General features: G+C 43.7%; 1 protein-coding gene across 1 annotated transcript in view; it reads left to right on the forward strand.

Moving 5' to 3' along the window:
* Nucleotides 1–19,544, forward strand: part of VEGFD (vascular endothelial growth factor D) — a 35,109-nt gene that overhangs the window by 3,336 nt on the left and 12,229 nt on the right. The window contains 2 exon segments of the mRNA XM_056131233.1: nt 12,407–12,617; nt 17,856–18,046. Coding sequence (XP_055987208.1) covers nt 12,407–12,617; nt 17,856–18,046 — 402 coding nt within the window.

A 19,544-nucleotide genomic window follows, 5' to 3' on the forward strand; every position in this document is an offset into this window, starting at 1 on the left:
CCCCTGTCCGCAGCATTTAGAAATGCTTATTAATGTTCTTGTTGAAATTAAAATTTAGCATATGCACGATGGTAAAAGTCTGATCACTGGATTATGATTTTTTTTTTGCCTTTTGGGTCACACCCGGCGATGCACAAGTGTTTCTCCTGGCTCTGCACTCAGGAATCACCACTGTCGGTGCTCAGGAAACCACATGGGATACTGGGAATCCAACCTGGTTCGGCCATGTGCAAAGCAAATGCCCTACCAGCTATGCTATCGCTCCAGCTCTGGATTATGAATTTATTTTTGACTCTGAGAGCCCAAAGTGGTTGACTTACTCGAAGGCATCTTTAAGACCTTTACTTCTGGATCCTTAAATGTCTCCTGGCCTCCCCTCTTCTAGCCCCCTAGGGATGGAATTGTTTACTGATCTCCAATTTGGGAAAGAGGGGGCGAGAAGAGGGGAGGGCAGGAGACATTTAGGACCCCATAAATGAAGGTCTTTTTTTTTTCTTTTTGGGTCACACCCAGCTGATGCTCAGGGGTTACTCCTGGCTCTGCACTCAGGAATCACTCCTGGCGGTGCTTGGGGGACCATATGGGACGCTGGGAATCGAACCCGGGTCGGCCGCGAGCAAGGCAAACACCCTACCCGCTGTGCTATTGCTCCCGCCCCTCTATAGTGAAGGTCTTAAAGACACCTTCTAATAAGTCAACCTCTTACAGCTCTCAGAGCCAAAAATAAATTCATAATCCAGTGATCACACTTTTACCAAATTGGACACCAGGGTCAATTCTGTCCCTAGGGGACCCTCCACCCACTCCACTCTGCCCTGCCCTCACATTCCAGCCTCGAATATTTTCTGCTCTTGAGCTGAAGTAAGTGTGGTCCTGATTATAGTTGCAAGAGTCTGTGAACACTTGCTCTGCAGCCACTCTGCAGACTGTTCCTAGTTCCCTGAAGATTGTGCTAATGGCCATTTGAGTGATCGGCATGCTAGCTTCCTCAAGCTTGTACTTAGGGAGCTCTTAGGGGTCATCCGTGCATGGAATTTCTGAAAACTATGATACATCTGTTTGAAAATCTCTTTTTGTACTTATTTTTAATTTTTTTAAATGGAATAATTCCCAAACATGGCTCAGGGCTCAGGAGTGCACTTCTAGTGGTACTCGGCTTACTGGGCCAGAGAGTTCAGTAGTTTGACCCAGCAATGTAATGCTGCTTTGCCCCAGAAGTGCCAGGAACCACGAGAGCCAAACTGGCAGTTCTTGGGGGCCATGCAGTGCCAGAGATTCAACTCAGATTCTCAAGCATGCAAGGCATGTATCTCAGGTCTCTGAGCTATGTCCCTGGCCCCTGTTTGAAAACTATCAACTCAAATGTAATGTGTATGCTATTTAGCTGCGATATTTATCAATCTAAAAAGAACATATTTGCTTCTAGAAATAGAGTCAAATCGATGCCTGTGCTTGTTTCACCATGCAGGTGAACTGTCTAGATGTGGAGTTTATTCCTGTATTTATTTTCTCCAGTTTTTAAAAATCACACCTGGGAGAGTTCTATACAGTTGTACAGGATGTGCACTGCACAACTCTATGGAGCTCCAGCTCATAGTCTCACGTTTGTGTGCAACAGCTCTGAGTGACAATAGTGTGAACTCTCTGGACTTCTGGTAAATGAATACCCACCACCTCACTACCCTATTGTTGACATTGACCTTCTGGCCAGCATTATTTCCAGATCATTTCATAAACACTAGGAATTTTGGAGCCTCCTTAAGCTACATGGGAAAGCCAATTTCCGACACAATTCCAGGCAGCGAAGCAGGTATATATCAGTAGGGTGATGATAGAATGGTGCTCGGTTCTGCTAGACTTTCCCAATTCTCTTATGGCTAAATGTCTCTCTTTCTTCCCCTCACCATTATTTAGCCCCATTTTTCTAAACTTCCCTGGGTGATGATGGGTATTAGAATCATTCAAACTTGGAGTTAGTTCAAGATCCACAGGAACGGGGTATCCTCTCGCATTCACGAGAAGCCACATTCCTCTCAAGACTTCCTTGAGTGAAGCCTGTGTCACTTGCCCTCTCCTGCAGTTGACTCTAAAGTGAGTTGAGTAACACAACTAAGGGTGTACCTTCTGTCATTCACTTCAGGAAGCAGACTCTACTTCCCTCCATCATTCCATTTTCAAAGCCAGGAGCAGGAAAGTCCAATGACCTTGTTGCTAGTTAGATGACTCAACAATTTGTTAGGGGGCTGGAGTGATAGCACAGCAGGTAGGGCATTTGCTTGCTTGCAGCTGACCTGGGTTCGATTCCCAGCATCCCATATAGTCCCCTCTGAGCACCACCATGAGTAATACCTGAGAGCAGAGCCAGGAGTAATCCCTGAGCCCCCAAACCAAAACCAAATAAAAAATAAAACAAAAATAAACCAGTCTTCTTGAGGATGAGAGACATTTTTATGTGTTCCATGAATTTTTTCTTTGTGACTGTGTAGTTAAATAAGTTGAATTACATGCCTCTATGTACATATTTATGCAAATTAGTCCCTTTCAACTACTTGGACGCTTTTACATCCAGTAGCATATTTGATATCCAAGATACATTTATTCTCCTTACGTTTTTCCTAGTACAACTTATTTACTAAAACAACAATAACTCAATGCCCTAGGTTCAATTCCCAACACTGTAAAAACTCCTCATTTAAAAGTTTAAATAAACCTTTACTATATATACTCACATACTCTGAAAAATAAAATAAACTTAAACCTGAATGTTGAGTGCTTCCTTCATGTATCCATCTTTGCTTATCAACAAGTTTTGGGATGAAAATATAGTATTTGAGCACATGGATTCTTCCCTGTAAAACTTGACATAGTAAGAGCTAGAACTCAGGCATATGTGTCATGCCAGTAGCTAATTAGTGGCATGAGACAGGGACATCAGATTCAAGATAATAGGCAGGAGCACAAGGGAACTGTTTCTGAGTATGTTTCTGTGTTTCTGCTGTTTCCTATCTGTGAAATTAGTTTAGCTGAGAAGGTAGAGAACTGTATCATTGAGGATGTGCATAAAACAGGACAGAGATGAGACAAAACAATTCTTAGGTGGCTGTTGAGGTGGTGGGTGCCCTTTTCTCTCACTCCTGCTATTAGTTCTTATCTCTACCAAGATGCTAGGGCATTAGGATGCAAAGACCTTGAGAGCACTCTGCATCATGAAAACTTGGCTGGTTGTGATGTCATAGTTTGCAGTGGAGCTCCTTTGAAAATATGTTTTTTTAACTTATATTTCAGGTCACTCCAGCTGGAGTGATAGCACAGTGGATAGGGCATTTGCCTTGCACGTGGCCGACCCAGGTTTGATTCATCTGTCCCTCTCAGAGATCCCGATTAGCTACCTACAGTATCTCGCCCACACGGCAGAGCCTGGCAAGCTCCCCGTGGCATATTCGATATGCCATAAACAGTAACACCAAGTCTCACAGTGGAGACGTTACTGGTGCCCGCTCAAGCAAATTGATGAACAATGGGAGGACAGTGATAACAGTGAAATTGCATAATTTGCAGGACCAAGGCACAACGCTAGTGGGGCAACTGATAGGACAAGGTGGGAATTACAGGAAGGAATCAACGTCCAAAGAGAAACATGGTTGGGAAAAAGATTGCAAAACACTGATATAGGGATCTGGGCACCCAAGCCTCCTCAGCCCTTAAACTATTCAAACAGGGGCTAGAGAGATAGCACAGCGGGTAGGGCGTTCGCCTTGCACGTGGCCGACCTAGGTTCGATTCCCAGTATCCCATATGGTCTCCCGAGCACCGCCAGGAGTAATTCCTGAGTGCATGAGCCAGGAGTAACTCCTGTGCATTGCCGGGTGTGACCCGAAAAAGAAAAAAAAACAACTCAGATGCCAAAATCTCCGCACAGAACCAAATGTCCCACCCCTGAGAAAGAAAAGCAAAGAACTTCATTTGTTGCCTGTTCTTTCTGACTTCCTTGAATAAACTCTCTGAGACTCCTAGTCTTAGCTCAGCCATCCACACACCAGGAAAAGCAGAGATTAGGAAGGTCAGTACTGACCTTCCAGCAAATATCTGAAAAGAAGTCAGGTTCAAAGCCAACTTTTTTTTTAAAGTTAGTATACAGTCAAATTAACATCTTTCCCCATCTGATTTCTGCTCCAGCACTTCTAGAAATAGGAGCATGGTTAGAAACCTGAGTAATTGCAAGGGCCGGAGAGGTAGTACTTGGAGAGGTAGTACTTGAAGAGGTAGCACTTGGAGAGGTAGTACTTGGAGAGGTAGCACTTGGAGAGGTAGTACTTGGAGAGGTAGTACTTGGAGAGGTACTACTTGGAGAGGTAGTACTTGCATATAGCTGACCTGGATTCCATTCCTGGTACTCTATATAGTCTGCTGAGTCTGCCAAGAGTTATCCTTGAGCACTGAGGCAGGAGTAATAAGCCCTCAATGCTGCTGGATGTGGTCCCCAAACAAAAAGAAAACAAACTAAGCACTAGAATTGAGTAACTGCCACTATAATCAGGATTCAAGAAAAAGCCACTCACAATGCTCTTTTATGATTAACTCCCTCTGCCTCACAATTTCTGACAACCTTTTTTGGTCTCGTGGCCCTGACCACTGTAGTTTGGGATTTTTGAGATTCATGAATGAAACTGTCATTTGGGATTTAAAAAAAAACATTTTTTTAATTGAATCACCGTGAGCTAGTTACAAAGCTTTCATGTTTGAGTTTCAGTCAAACACAGTGATTGAACACCCATCCCTCCACCAGTGCACGTTCACCACCGATGTCCCCAGTATCCCCCCCATCCCACCCCTCCCCCTGCCTCTATGGCAGACAATTTAATTTGGAATTTTTGAGACTCATGAACAAAATCAGGTAGTATGCAACCTCTGGGAACTGGCTGCTTTTAGTCCTAGTTTTTTTTTGAGTCTCTTTGTGTAAACCAGCAGCTCAGGTCTTTGTCTTTGCTAAATGGTATCAGAGGTGATGGGCATATTTTGCTTAACCACTCACTGACCGAATGACAAAGGGGATAGTCCCAGTGGGGAGCTAGATTAGGAAGTCACTGACATATTCATGTGAAGTTGTTTTGTTTTGTTTTGTTTGCTTTTCGGCAATGTACAGGGGTTACTCCTGGCTCATGCACTCAGGAATTACTCCTGGAGGTGCTCAGGGGACCATATAGTATGCTGGGAATCGAACCTAGGTTGGCCTCGTGCAAGGCAAATGCCCTACCCGCTGTGCTATCTCACCCCTCATGTGAAGGGTTTGAGTTAACTGAATACCCAAGGTGTGTGTTTGGGGGGAGGGAAGTAAGCACTTTTTCTAGAGTTCCTTTAGCCTTCTAAGCCAGTTCTGAACTATTTGAATTGGTGCTCTCACCCCTCCAGTAAACCATCTGCCTGGACAGCAGTGGTTTGTTCCCTCAGGCAGAGCTGCCTCAGGACCTGTTATTTCCCTGAGGGAAGAATGGGGAGTGAGCATCCCCTAACGTCCTTTGCATGCAATGGCCTAAGGTGCCCTGCGCAGAGTCACAGCTGGAGGCATGAGGCTTGTGGAACCTGAAGGTAAAGGTAAAAGGTAAAGGCCCTCCCGTTGATCGTCGATTTGCTCGAGCGGGCCCAGTAACGTCTCCATTGGAGACTTTGTTGTTACTGTGTCTGGCATATCGAATACTCTCAGTAGCTTGCCGGGCTCTCCGAGAGGGGCGGAGGAATCGAACTCGGGTCGGCCATGTTGGCCGTTTGTAAGGCGAACGCCCTACCCACTGTGCTATCGCTCCAGCCCCAAACGGAGACAGATTCACTGGGTTGGGCTAAGGAGTACTCTCCAGTGGAAACCAGGAAGTGGAGGGAACACAGAACTATTTGTATTGTACCTCCATCTGCACCAACCCCCCAAGACCCCAGACCCACTGCAAAGGGAAAATGTTGACAGCCTGGGGTTCATCTGAACGTCAGAGGGAGTAACCAGAGTCCTGGCCCCTCAGGCGATACTTGTCAATAGCAAGTCCAGGGGAAATGATATGAAATATGTTCTCTGAACAGTTTGCTGCATCCTTCCAGATATTCCAAATATGCAAATTCTCTTCAGCCCACTTCCTTTGCACCAAACTTCCCCGTTTGCTGCCAACTATGTGACAAAGAAAATAACAGCAACTTTTTGTAGTGGGGGAAGGGCACTTTGGGTTTGGAGGTGCTCAGCTCTTTCTCCTGGCTGTGTAATCAGGCATTAACCCCCCCACACACAACCAGGTGCTCAGGATGCCATTTGTGGAGCTAGGGATCAAACCCAGATCAGTTGCATGCAAGACAAACACTTTAGGGGATTGGAGCGATAATACAACGGGTAAGGTTTCTGCCTTGCATGCGGCCGACCCAGGTTCGATTCCCAGCATCCCATATGGTCCCCTGAGCACCGCCAGGAGTAATTCCAGAGTGCAAAGCCAGGAGTCACCCCTGTGCATCGCCGGGTGTGACCCAAAAAGAAAAAAAAAAGACAAGCACGTTACTTGCTGTACTATCCAGTCCCAATACCAAAAAGTTTATGAAAGCCTTAGACACTACCAAGCATACAGAAAGGGTTTTGAAATTTGGATGGCAAAGTTGCAGTCCAGACTCAAAATGAGAATCTCTGATGATGGGCTCCAAGCATCAGGATTTCTCTGAAGAGTCTTTCCTGATAGATTTCAGGTTGAGAACCTCTGCTCCAAAACCCTTCTCAAAGAGAATTAGCCAACTAATAGCATAGATGCCCAGGGACTTGTTTTAAGAGCCTCAGGCTAGGTCTCACCCTAAAACTACCACATCAGATAAGGCTTTAGGCAATTAGCATACACAACAATTTTTGAGAAACACTACTGCTCTGTAAAAAAGATTAGACCACACAAACCTAGCCTAGTCCCAATTTGTCAAATTCATATATATAATCAATACTTTCATCAGATATATAGTCTGTGCTTTTTATGTTTTTTTTTTAAAAAGAACCAGGCATGTATTCTATCTTCAAGGAGACTGCAGTCTAATAAGGAAAATGCGATTTGTTCATGTGTAATAGGGCCTAGTTTAGGGATGTCAGAGACCATTTGCTGGAAGCAGCAGCATTTGATTAGAATCTGGAGGGCAGACACGTGTGGGAAGATATTTAAAAGATATGTGATGTCATTAGAATAAATGAATAACCTCAGGGTTGCATTTTCTAAAGCTATGGATGAATCAACTTGATTATTCATGCGTTTAATACATATTTCCTTGACTCTATCACTCTGCAAATAAGACATCGTGATTCTTCTAGCGGCCCTTATAACCCAGTAGGGAAGACAAGCACTAGACAAGTAATAACACCAGTTATTCATCAGAGTCAGTAGTGGTCCATGCTGGGAAGAAGAGGCTGGGAATCTATGTACAGAAAACTAGTATATGCACAAAAAATGTGAACATTTTCATGAAGACTTTAATTGTCACAATTTATAATGACTCACAATTTAGAACGAGGCATCAGAGAATGATTATTTAGGGGTGAAATTATTCACAGCCATGAATTAACTAGGGGGAAGACATGCTAGTACAATCAAAATCAGAGATCTGGAAATCCTGCTTCTGACTTCCATGCTCTTGCTGACTGCTTAATGATTAGTTTTGATTAGTACTTAAAAAAGGACCAAATTGTGAGTATCTTCTTTGGCAAAGTTTTTGTGATTTTTAAAAAAAATTTTTGGGGTGTCACACTCTGCGATGCACAGGGGTTACTCCTGGCTCTGCACTCAGGAATTACTCCTGGTGGTGCTCGGGGGATCATATAGGATGCCGGGAATTGAACCCAGGTTTGACTGCATGCAAGGCAAATGCTCTACCCACTGTGCTATTGTTCCAGCCCCAAAGGTTTGTGATTTAAGCCTTTGAACTCAATGGTTAATGACATACTGAAGAATTGAAGATGAGGCATATATAGGTGTGTGTGTATGTGTGTGTATTGTATATTTGACTTTTTGGTCACACCTGGTGGTCAGGGTTTTCTCCTAGCTCTGCACTCAGAGATCATGCCTGGGGGGCTTGGGGGACCATGTGTGGTGCTGGGGATTGAACCCTGGTCAGCTGTCTGCAAGACAAATGCCCTACCCTTTGTACTATCTCTCTGATCCAAGTTATACTTTTTGATTTTAACTTTTCTTACCTGAACAGGTAACATAAAGTTAGTTCGACAAGATCAACCAGAGCAGAAAGACTTGGAAACTGACAGCCAGTCTGGACTTCCTGGAGACATATGCTCTGATGACTTACTCTGAATTAATTATTAGATTTCTGTTGAGCTGTTAGTTCTTCTTCTGATAGCAAAATGACAGGCTGTGATTTCTGAGTTATTTCACACTAGCCTGGAAGTTACGAGGGAGGCTGGAAGCATGCTTGACTGACTTCCCACCCTGGAATCAACACTGCATTTTGGTTGATGAAGCGGGCCATCCAAGCCACTTAACAGCTATAATTCAATCCAGAGATTGGAGATTTTCTCCTGAGTTCTCATGGATAGATATTCCAAGAATATTTATGAGCTAGAACCGAAACCTTAGAAAAACTGTGAAACCATGCAGGATGGTATATTTATGGATGATATTGAATAAAATTTGCCTTGATAAATAAAAATCATTTCAGTGTGATAAAATATTTTTTAAAACTGCTGGGCTATTTTCAAGCAGAAGCAGTGTTGTAGGAAAATTTCATTTTGAACATTAAGCAATCTGTCATCCTATCTTAAAAAAAGTACTTCCTTAATACTGATTTTTAAAGTTTTGAAGGAAAATGGAGGAGATTGTCCATTTACCACCCACTGAAATACTCCATGTGCTCATCTCTCTTACCCCCAATTCACCCCCACAGAAGAGAGCTGATCTGTTTCTGCACCTTCCATCATATGACCATACTATCCTCCATCTTTTTCTTGCCTGCCGAAACTAAAAATCCTCCCAGACCGAATGTCTTAAACTACCCAGTGAAACAAAACCCATTAATCACAAGGTTAACAGAGAGATTCTGGGTCTTCAGTCATAGACAGACCACCTACCATTTACCCATCACATTCTTGAGAGAAGTTCAGTGAATTTTGTCCCAGTACACCTCTGTACCATTGGGGTTTGCTTTTTGCTTTTTGGGGTCACACCCGGCAATGCGCAGGGGTCACTCCTGGCTCTGCGCTCAGGGGACCAAATGGGATGCTGGGAATCGAACCCGGGTCGTCCGCGTGCAAGGCAAACGCCCTTCCTGCTGTGCTATCGCTCCAGCCCCATACCATTGGTTTTGATGACTGCATAGTATTTGTTTGTACACATGTATTATTATTATATAGGTAACCAATGCCTCAATTTATTTGGGAGCAAGGAGAGGAGATGAAACTCAGGAGCTATTTCTGACTCTGTGCTCAAAAGTGACCTCTGGTGGTGCTTAGGGGAGCATATTCTTGGTGCCAGGGATCAACCCAGTGTTGGCCAATGCAGCCAAATTCGAGGTAAGGGTCCCACCTTCTGCACCTTCTCTCTGGCCCCAATTTTGAACAGTTACGCTACATACTGAATGCCCTTTGTGGGCCAAATCTTTTTTTTTTTTTGCTTTTTGGGCCACACCCAGCAACGCACAGGGGTTCCTCCTGGCTCTGCGCTCAGGAATTACCCCTGGCGGTGCTCAGGGGACCATATGGGATGCTGGGAATCGAACCCAAGTTGGCCGCGTGCAAGGCAAATGCCCTACCCGCTGTGCTATTGCTCCAGCACCAGGGCCAAATCTTTTTACTCACCAATCCACGTATTGTTTCACAGATTGTGCAACTGTGTGAAAGGCAAATTTTTTACATAAAGTCCCCAAATTTTATTTTATCAGAAAAGGCCACATGTTGATTCTGAAACAAGACTTGGAAAAAGTTGTGATTTGCTCCTGTCACAAAAAAATAAATGCACTTTAAAAAATGGTGTTAGTTTCCTGTGGCTGTCATAACAAATGACCAAAAACTAGTTGACTGAAAAGAACAGAAACGCATTGTCTCACAGTTCTGGAATCCAGATTTCTGAATCCAAGCCATCAGCTTGACTCCCTCCAAAGTCTCCAGGGGAAGATCATTCTTTGCCTCTTCCAGCCTCTGCTGACTTCATGCAACACTGGCTGAGTTCCTTTCACCATTGTCTCCATGTTCATAAGACCTCTTCTGGATTTGTGTCTTCCCTTCAGCCTTTTCTACGGACAGTTATTATCTTTGTATTTAGGGCCCACCTAGATAATCAACAATCATCTCATCTTAATATCCTTAAAATGATCCACTAAAGATTCCAGTGACATCCACAGGCTCTGGGGGTTAGGAAGTGCACATGACATTGTCATACCGTGGGGGTTCAGCCTCCTCTAAACCTCCTCTAAGGACAATTGTCTTTGTAGTTAGGGCCCATTTGGATAATCATCAGTCGTCTCATCTTAAGATCCTTAACATGTCCACAAAGAACTTTTGCCCCAGTTGTCACATCCACAGGCTCTGGGACTTAAGATGCACACAAAACAATACCATTGCTTACCACTCCTGGGAATATATCCCAGAGAGGCAAAAATGTATAGTCGAAGTGACATCTGCACTTGTTTGTTCATTGCAGCACTCTTTACAATAGCCAGAAACTGGAAGAAACCTGAATGCCCAAGAACAGATGACTGGTTAAAGAAACTTTGGTACATCTACACAATGGAGTACTATGTAGCTCTTAGAAAAGATGAAGTCATGAAATTTACATACAAGTGGTACAATATGGAAAGTATCATGCTAAGCGAAATGAGTCAGAAAGAGAGGGATAGACATAGAAAGATTGCATTCATCTGGGGGATATAAAGTAACAAAGTATGAGATTAATACCCAAGAATAGCTGAGATCAGCACCAGGAGGATACTCCATAACTTAGAGGCCAGCCGGGTATCCTAGAGGAAAGGGCAGTTCAGATTGAGAAGGGAGCACCAAATAAAGGATGTTTGGAGGATCCTCCCAGGAGGGGAGATGCATGTCGAAAGTAGACTATGGACTGAACATGTTTGCCACTTAATGCCTCTTTTGCAGACCACAACACACAAAAGGAGAGAGAGAACACAGGGGATGGCCCTGCCACAGAGACAGGGGGGATGGGGGGATGGGGGCGGGAGGGATATTATCCCTGGTGGTGGAAAATGGGCACTGGTGGAGGGATGGGTATCTGATCATTGTATAATTGAAACCAAAGCACAAAAAATTGTAAATCTACAACTTTAAAAAAAATAAAATAAAATAAAGGGGAAAAAAATAAAATAAAATAAAAGTTTCAAGAAAAAAAATAGCTTTGCAAATATCACTCAACCTTACCCTTGTCAAATCTAATTTTCAAATATTTGTTATAAAATGAACCACTGAAAATGGTTGGTGTATTGATAACATTTGTGTTGTTCCAAAATTAGCCTTGCCTTTTACAGTAAGACTTCTTTGAATTATTTGTCCCATCTAAAAGGTGTCATTCACCACAACACCCAAAAGGAGAGAGAGAACAAAAGGGAATGCCCTGTCACAGAGGCAGGGTGGGATGGGGGGATGGGTGTGGGAGGGATACTGGGATCCATGGTGGTGGAAAATGGACACTGGTGGAGGGATGGGTACTTGATCATTGTATAATCGAAACCAAAGCACAACAATTTGTAAATTTACAAGTGTACCTCATGGTGTTCCACTAATAAAAAAAAATAAAATAAAAAAAAAAAACAATACCATTGCTCAGATATTGCATTGAAATATATATATATTTTGCTTTTTGGGTCACATCTGACGATGCACAGGGGTTACTCCTGGATCTGCACTCAGGAATCACTCTTGGCGGTGCTCAGAGGACCATATGGGATGCTGGGAATCGAACCCAGGTTGGCCGCAAGCAAGGCAAACACCCTACTCGCTGTACTATCGCTCCAGCCCCGTATTGAAATTTTTTTTTTTTGCTTTTTGGGTCACATCCGGCGATGCTCAGGGGTTACTCCTGGCTCATGCACTCAGGAATTGCTCCTGGCGGTGCTCAGGGGACCATATGGGGTGCTGGGAATCGAACCTGTGTTGGCCATTTTGGCTGCGTGCAAGGCAAACGCCCTACCCACTGTGCTATCGCTCCAGCCCCTTTATTGAAATATTTTGAGGAATAAGTAATTCTTCTGGTCCAATCAAAATTGAGCAGAAGATGAATCAAAAGCACTACCTGATACTGTTTTTCCTTAATATTAGAATGCATTTGAATATCATTTCTCCTTTTCAGCTCTATTGGCATTTGTAACAAGTAGTCATCTAGCGCATCAATGTACACTAAAACTTGAGTAACTTGCTGTTAAACCAGTGTTTGGGTTTGGTTTGATTTTTTAGCGGGCATCTCGGTCGATGTTGGAACGATCTGAACAGCAGATCAGGGCGGCCTCTGGTTTGGAGGAACTGCTTCGGATCACACATTTTGAAGACTGGAAACTGTGGCGATGCCGACTGAAGCTGAAAAGTTTTGCCAGCACAGACTCACGCTCAGCGTCCCATCGGTCCACTAGGTTTGCAGCAACTTTCTATGACATCGAGACTCTAAAAAGTAAGTGTGTGTGTGTGTGTGTGTGTGCGCGCACACGCGCATGCATGTGTGTGTTTGTGTATGTGGGGGTGGGAGGGCTTCTTGCACTTTATCATATAGTTAAAAATGCCCCCATTTCTTCCACAAGTTTCAGTAGGATCCTGAAAATATGAGATAAAAGGAAAAGAGTCCTCCAACTTCAGGATTTTGATGGGTGGTTTCCTGTGTTTGCCCCATAGAAAAATATGTTTATATGATTTGGAGGTCAAACGCCAGTCCAAAAGAACATTTTGCAATGAATACATATATTTTAATTCAGTGATGCAAAAGAGACACAGAAAAACTGATCTTAATAGAAAACAACCATTTGTTTACTTAAAAAATTCAGCAGCCTGGGTCCGAAGTGATAGTACAGTGGGTAGTAGGGCGTTTGCCTTGCACACGGCTGACCCGGGTTCGATTCCCAGCATCCCATATGGTCCCCTGAGCACCGCCAGGAGTAACTCCTGAATGCAGAGCCAGGAGTAACCCCTGTGCATCGCCAGGTGCAAAAAAAAAAAAATTCAACAGCCTGGGGCTAGAGTTATAGTACAGCGGGTAAGGCGTTTGCCTTGCACACAACTGACCAGGGTTTGGGACCTGGCATCCAATATGGTCACTTGAGCACCGCCAGGAGTGATTCCTGAGTGCAGAGCCAGGACTAACCCCTGAGCATCACCGGTGTGAACCAAAAAGCCAAAAAAAAAAATCAACAACCTGAGAATTCATCAACAAACATTCTACAGCCATACAGATGAGCAGAAATTAGTAAATTAGGTATAACTTTTTTTATTTCTTCAAAATTGTGCTTTTCAGTAAAAATGAAAAGTAGAAGTTGGAAGCTTAGTTGTAACAATGCATATTGCCAATACTAGATGAATAATGAAGGGGCAATTTTACCTGACAAAAGACTCCAAACTCCATTGTAGAAAATAACATAATATGAAAGAAAGTCAGTGATTGTTCCCTAGTAAGGCTTAGAACTTCTTTTTAGGAAAAGTATCACGTATATTGTGCTGTGAGGGATAAAATGCTTACTTAATATGATTGTGTGGCCTCTAATTTGGCATTCACATTTTGTTTGTTTTGCAAGCCACGCCTGGCGATGCTCAAGATTTACTATTGGCTCTGTGCTCGGGGATCACTCCTGGCAGTGCTCGGGGAACCATATGGGGTGCTGGGGATCGAACCTGGGTCACTGCATGCAAGGCAAATTCCTTATCCACTATACTATGTCTCCCGCCCCTAGACATTAACTTTTTTGATGACATGCTAAAACAACATGAGAAGTCACTGTGACATTGTTGATTACACAAATGTATGATTACCTGGTACAGATGAATCCCAGTCATGTGCTACTTAAGGACAGGGACAGTTCTGAGAAATGCAGTTAGGCGATTTCACTGGGGTTTGCATGCCTTACCGTGCAAGTGCACAAACCTGAATGACCCAGCCTCTTACAAGCTTAGTGGCAATTTAGAATCTGTTGGGACCACTGTTGTCCATGTGGTCTGCCACTGATTAAAATATCCCTAAGTGGAGCTGGAGCGATAGCACAGCAGGTAGGGTGATTGCCTTGCATGCGGCCAACCTGGGTTCAATTCCCAGCATCCCATATGGTCCCCTGAGCACCTCCAGGAGTAATTCCTGAGTGCATGAGCCAGGAATAACCCCTGTGCATTGCCAGGTGTGATCCAAAAAGCCAAAAAAAAAAAATCCCTAAGTGACACATGAGTAGGTTTCCATTCTGTGATTAAAATGGATCCCTAAGCCAAAATGAGTTATTTTCCCCACCCAATCTGTAAAGTATGGTGATGATATAGGAGGTGGTGGCTATTGGGACATCTGTGTATTGGCAGGGAGAGTCCCTCAGCAGCACAGTGGGCATGAGCATGCAGAAGACTCCCTGTGCTCCCGTGTTTGACCGTGTGTCTAAATGAGTTGAGATGTTTAGAGTCATAGTCTAGAACCCACTAGAGCCAGAGGTCTGAAGGTCCAGCTGTCTCAGTGCAGTGAATTAGCAAGGACTTCCTGAAAGGAAAGGGCGCATATCTCACCTGTATCTTCAAGGCTTAACCACATTGCTTGTGCGAGGCCTGATGTGTGAGCCAGAAGACATTAGACAGATGGAGGCTAACTGGTTTTCCTATAAAAACCGTGAATTTTTTTGCTTTTTGGGGTCACACCTGGGGTTCCTCCTGGCTCTGCACTCAGGAGTTACTCCTGGCAGTGCTCAGGGGACTGTATGGGATGCTGGGAATCGACCGGAGTCGGCCACATGCAAGGCAAACGCCCTACTCACTGAGCTATTGCTCCAGCCCCGAAACTGATTTTTTAAAGGTGATTTTGACATTTTCTAGTGAGAACACTATAGGAGAATTTTAAATGTTTATCAGCATAAAAATATGAAATTTGCCAACTCTGAAATGATGTCTTGCTACAGAAAGGATCATCTTATGGCGTTTACTAAGCTAGAAGCAGGAAATAATCAAATTGTTGTGGTAAGGCAGTTATTTGTTTTGACCCCTCCCTCCTGGATTTCAGAGCAATTTGGACTGGGCAATAAAAATGTAGTGGAGTTATGAAACCTTTATTCAGTGCATCAGTCATAGTTCACCACAATCTTGATGAATATTTTGATTAATACCACCCCATTTTTCAAACATGGTTTTATACATTTTTTTAAGAAGCCAAGGGAAAGCAATATTTAAGCAGAATTTTAAACAAGGAGTATTTTCATAAGTTGATTACTTATTTTTTCAGAGATGAATTATTAATAATAGGAATTAAATAATACCCATATTAATGCCTAATTGGGTCATTTATCTTTCATGTTTATAGCCTTCCAGCCCTTTATATAAATATTCATAATCGGGAGTTTAGAAAGACTTCTTAGGATGAAATATTTTATTATGAAAAACAAAGTTTAGGCAAACTGTGTAGTGTACATAGTGTTTCTCAGAAGACCAAGCATCTTGCTTATTATCTTTTCAGTTATTGAATAATCAGCACAGGAGGAAAATTGAGATTTAGGGAAGAAAAGGAAATGGATATGAAAAAAAGTTTGTGTTTTTTTTTGGTTTGCTTTTGGGCTATGCCCAGTGGTGCTCAGGGGTCACTCCTGGCTCTGCACTCTGGGATCATTCCCTGCAGTGCTCGGAGGACTGTATGGGGTGCCGGGGATTGAACCCCGGTCAACTGTGTGCAAAGCCAGTATCCTACCTGCTGTACTATGTCTTCATAGCTCCCCCCCGAAAAATATGTGGTTTTTTTTTGTTTTTGCTTTTTGGGTCACACCCGGTGATGCACAGGGGTTCCTCCTGGCTCTGCACTCAGGAATTCTTCCTGGCGATGCTCAGCGGACCATATGGGATGCTGGGAATCGAACCCAGGTCTGCCGCATGCAAGCATGCAAGGCAAACTCCCTACCTACTGTGCTATTGCTCAAGCCCCCGAAAAAGATGTTTTTTAGGAATAATTTATAAACTAGGATCAGTTATCTAACAATAACTTTATGTCTACATATGCAAAAATTCAGAATCATCTGAAGAGGAACCAATACAATATTTGGAAGATAGGATAAAATTGGAGAAGAGTTTATCAATACTGCATAAATATTATCCCGGAACAACGTTTTTATATCAGCTTGTGTCAGTTAAAATGAAGATATGGCCAAATGGATGTCTCTTTAGGATTTCTGTGTGACTGCAGTCAAGTTTCAGGCAGCATGTCAAGGTTCAGTTGAGGCACGATGTGTTTCCACATTCACTCCATGGTTGTTGGCAGGCTCAGGTCCTCACAGGCTGTTGACCAGATACTGCCCACAATCCTATGCCATGTGGACCATTCCAACATGGCAGCTTGCTGCATTAAAGAGTGCAAGCTGAGATAGAGAGGGGACCAGGTAGAGGTGGATATTGTGGGCAAGCTGGAAGCCAGTCTTTTGAATCTAATCGTGAAAGGGATGTTCTATCACCTCTGCTGCATATTCTTCTCAAGAAGGTGGTCAGGGGAATGTGTGGGCTTCCTGATCAAGGGGGAAAAATGCCAGTCACAGGAGAAAGAATTCCATACGTGTGTAAACAGCCAGATGTGGGGTCTCTGGGAATCAGTTTTCTGTTTCTTTTTCAGTTGAGGTAAAATGAACCTCTCACATTATCACTGGGGGTCATTTTAGAAACTTGTCTACCACAAGACTCCCCCCCTAACATAGAATAAATTCTACCAGGTAGAAATTCTACCAGGTTAAAATGAAGATAAATAAATTCTCCGTGGCAAGCTCAAAGCATGTGTTTCTGCCAAACTTGAATCATTTCCCAAAACATCTGTAAATAGGCTCTACCACAGTAAGTACCAAAGTGTCAACAAGTAATCTTAAAAAATCAACTGTGAGGGGCTGGAATGATAGCACAGCAGGTAGGGCATTTGCGTTGCACGCGACTGAGCAGGGTTTGATTCCCAGCATCCCATATGGTCTCCTGAGCACTGCCAGGAGGAATTCCTGAGTGCAGAGCCAGGAGTAACCTCTGAGTATTGTTGGGTGTGACCCAAAAAGCTAAAAAAAATTAACTGAGAGATATGCAAGTACTATTTTATAAGAATAAGTATAATTTTCTTACGGTTCCAGATGCTTTTCCTTGTTTAACCTCAAATTAGCTAAAAAGCAGAGAAAATTGCTCCTTCCATAAAAATGAATGGTCTTATTTCCCCATTTTCTGCCATCATCAGTATCAGACCCTTGCAAATGAGATGACTCTCGCTTGAGGAAAGATTACTTCCACTTAAGTTTCCATTCATGCATTTTGCCTAGTTGGAATGCTACTCTAGATCCTTAAGTTACCACCAGAAATTTATTTCTCAGTGTGCTAAAGCATATGTCCACCTGGATTCTGGGAGAGTATTCCTTTAACTCCCTGATGAGTCAGGATCTCCAGATGTGCCCAGTTTCCTGATCCAGAGGCCACAGCGTTGTTCCCTAAAGGAAAAACAAGGCATTCTGTTCCATCAGCAGAGCATTCTGTTCCACATTCTGTTCCGTCATGGAGAAAACTCACAGATTGAGGTGGGGGGGTGCTTCTGGAAACCATCTGTGGTTTAGGGACTCACAAAAAGGACCGGCAAGTAAAAGAACCCAACCCTGTGGCTATGCGGGTGACTGTGGTCACGCTGGCCTGGGAGGGCCAGCTCATCTGTGGGTCTCTTTGAACCGCATCTCTGCAGTTATAGATGAGGAATGGCAGCGAACCCAGTGCAGCCCCCGGGAGACGTGTGTGGAGGTGGCCAGCGAGCTGGGGAGGAGCACCAACACGTTCTTCAAGCCTCCCTGTGTGAATGTGTTCCGGTGTGGTGGCTGCTGCAATGAAGAGAGCCTCGTCTGCATGAACACCAGCACCTCATATGTCTCCAAGCAGGTGTGTAGCGAGGGACCCTGTGCAAAGCCCAAGGGAGCTGAGGCTGGGGGGGTGACACTGAATGTTTCTTCTTGAGATCTCTGCCAAACCCTGCAATGTATGCTTCTGGGGTATTACTTTAGTGATTCCCCCAAACAAGCCCAAAGGTATCTCACCATCCTCCAGTGGAGATGAGGAAACTGAGGCTCCAGGGAGATAACTTGGGCAGAGTCTGGATTCAAATCAGCATCTTTACTTACCAACTACTCTCTGATGTCAAGAATGGAAGCTGGTGGAAAGTGCTAGAACGGACGGTGAAAGGAATAGAGAGAGCCCCACTATCTTGTGCATTCGTTACGTTGTGTGTTGTTTAAATGGTGTAGTGGGCCATAGTTGGATGAGGGGGTTGTCAGTGTTGGGGTGCAGGAAACACCATTGAAAGCCACAGGGGAGCAGAAAGAAGGAGCTGTTGCCGCCCTTCAACTGGAGAACTGGGGAGGGAACCCAGAAAGTAAGGAAGTGGGCTGCCGGACTAGGGTGAGGTAGTGGCCAGTGCCAATCCATATCCTGGCAAGCAATTGGTAGAGGGTGCAGGAAGGGAGAAGACACCTCAAGTGTAGTGCGTGGAGGTAACTGTCTGGGACACAGAGCCCGCTGGGGGATAAAAGAGAGAATATGGCATCTCTCCTGGGAAAATTAAGAACAAACACCCAGCACAGAAAAGCTGTGAAAAGAATTCCACAGTCCCATGGAAAAAAGTATGCCTTCCCTCTTCATCTTATAAAAGCCCTTTTGTGGGGCTGGAGTGATAGCACAGTGGATAGATTGTTTGCCTTGCATGTAGCCGACTCAGGTTCGATTCCCAGAATCCCATATGGTTTGATTCCCAGCATCCCATATGGTTCCCCAGCACCACTAGGAGTAATTCCTGAGTGCAGAGCCAGGAGTGGACCCTGTGCAACGCTGGGTGTGACCCAAATTGCAAAACAACAACAACAAAAAAAAAAAACAAAAAAACCCCTTTTGTTTCTTAGGGAACTTCTTCTTTCTGTCACTACTACCTTGTACAATGTAATAAAGACTGCACAGTAGAGCCATAATAACACACTTTGGAAAACATCTTCCAAATTTCTGAGTTAAACAGCATGGGTTTGGGTTCTACTTGGAACGCCCTTCCTGCCTTCCCTGTACATGTTGATATGTTCACTTAATTATTGTCACATTTGCCTAACACAGTCTGTTATCCTCAGGATTGGGAGGGAAAGAGGGAGGACGTCAAATTTAACATCCACAGATTGATCCATTTTTGGTGATTAACCTAACTGGATGGAAAGAATATAGGATTTGTTCAGGAATTGGTTAACTTGAATTTTGTTCCCCTAATCCCCTAAAATATCCCTTCAACTGAAGAACTTCTTTTTCTTAATCCTTTTTCAGAGAATCTTGGAACTTGTGAAATGTCTGACCTCTACTATTTGACAAGCAGGGAAAAAATAACCTAAGTTTGGCTAAGTATCAG

The sequence above is a fragment of the Sorex fumeus genome, unplaced genomic scaffold (genome assembly GCF_029834395.1).
Source record: "Sorex fumeus unplaced genomic scaffold, SorFum_2.1 ptg000086l, whole genome shotgun sequence".
NCBI lineage: Eukaryota > Metazoa > Chordata > Mammalia > Eulipotyphla > Soricidae > Sorex > Sorex fumeus.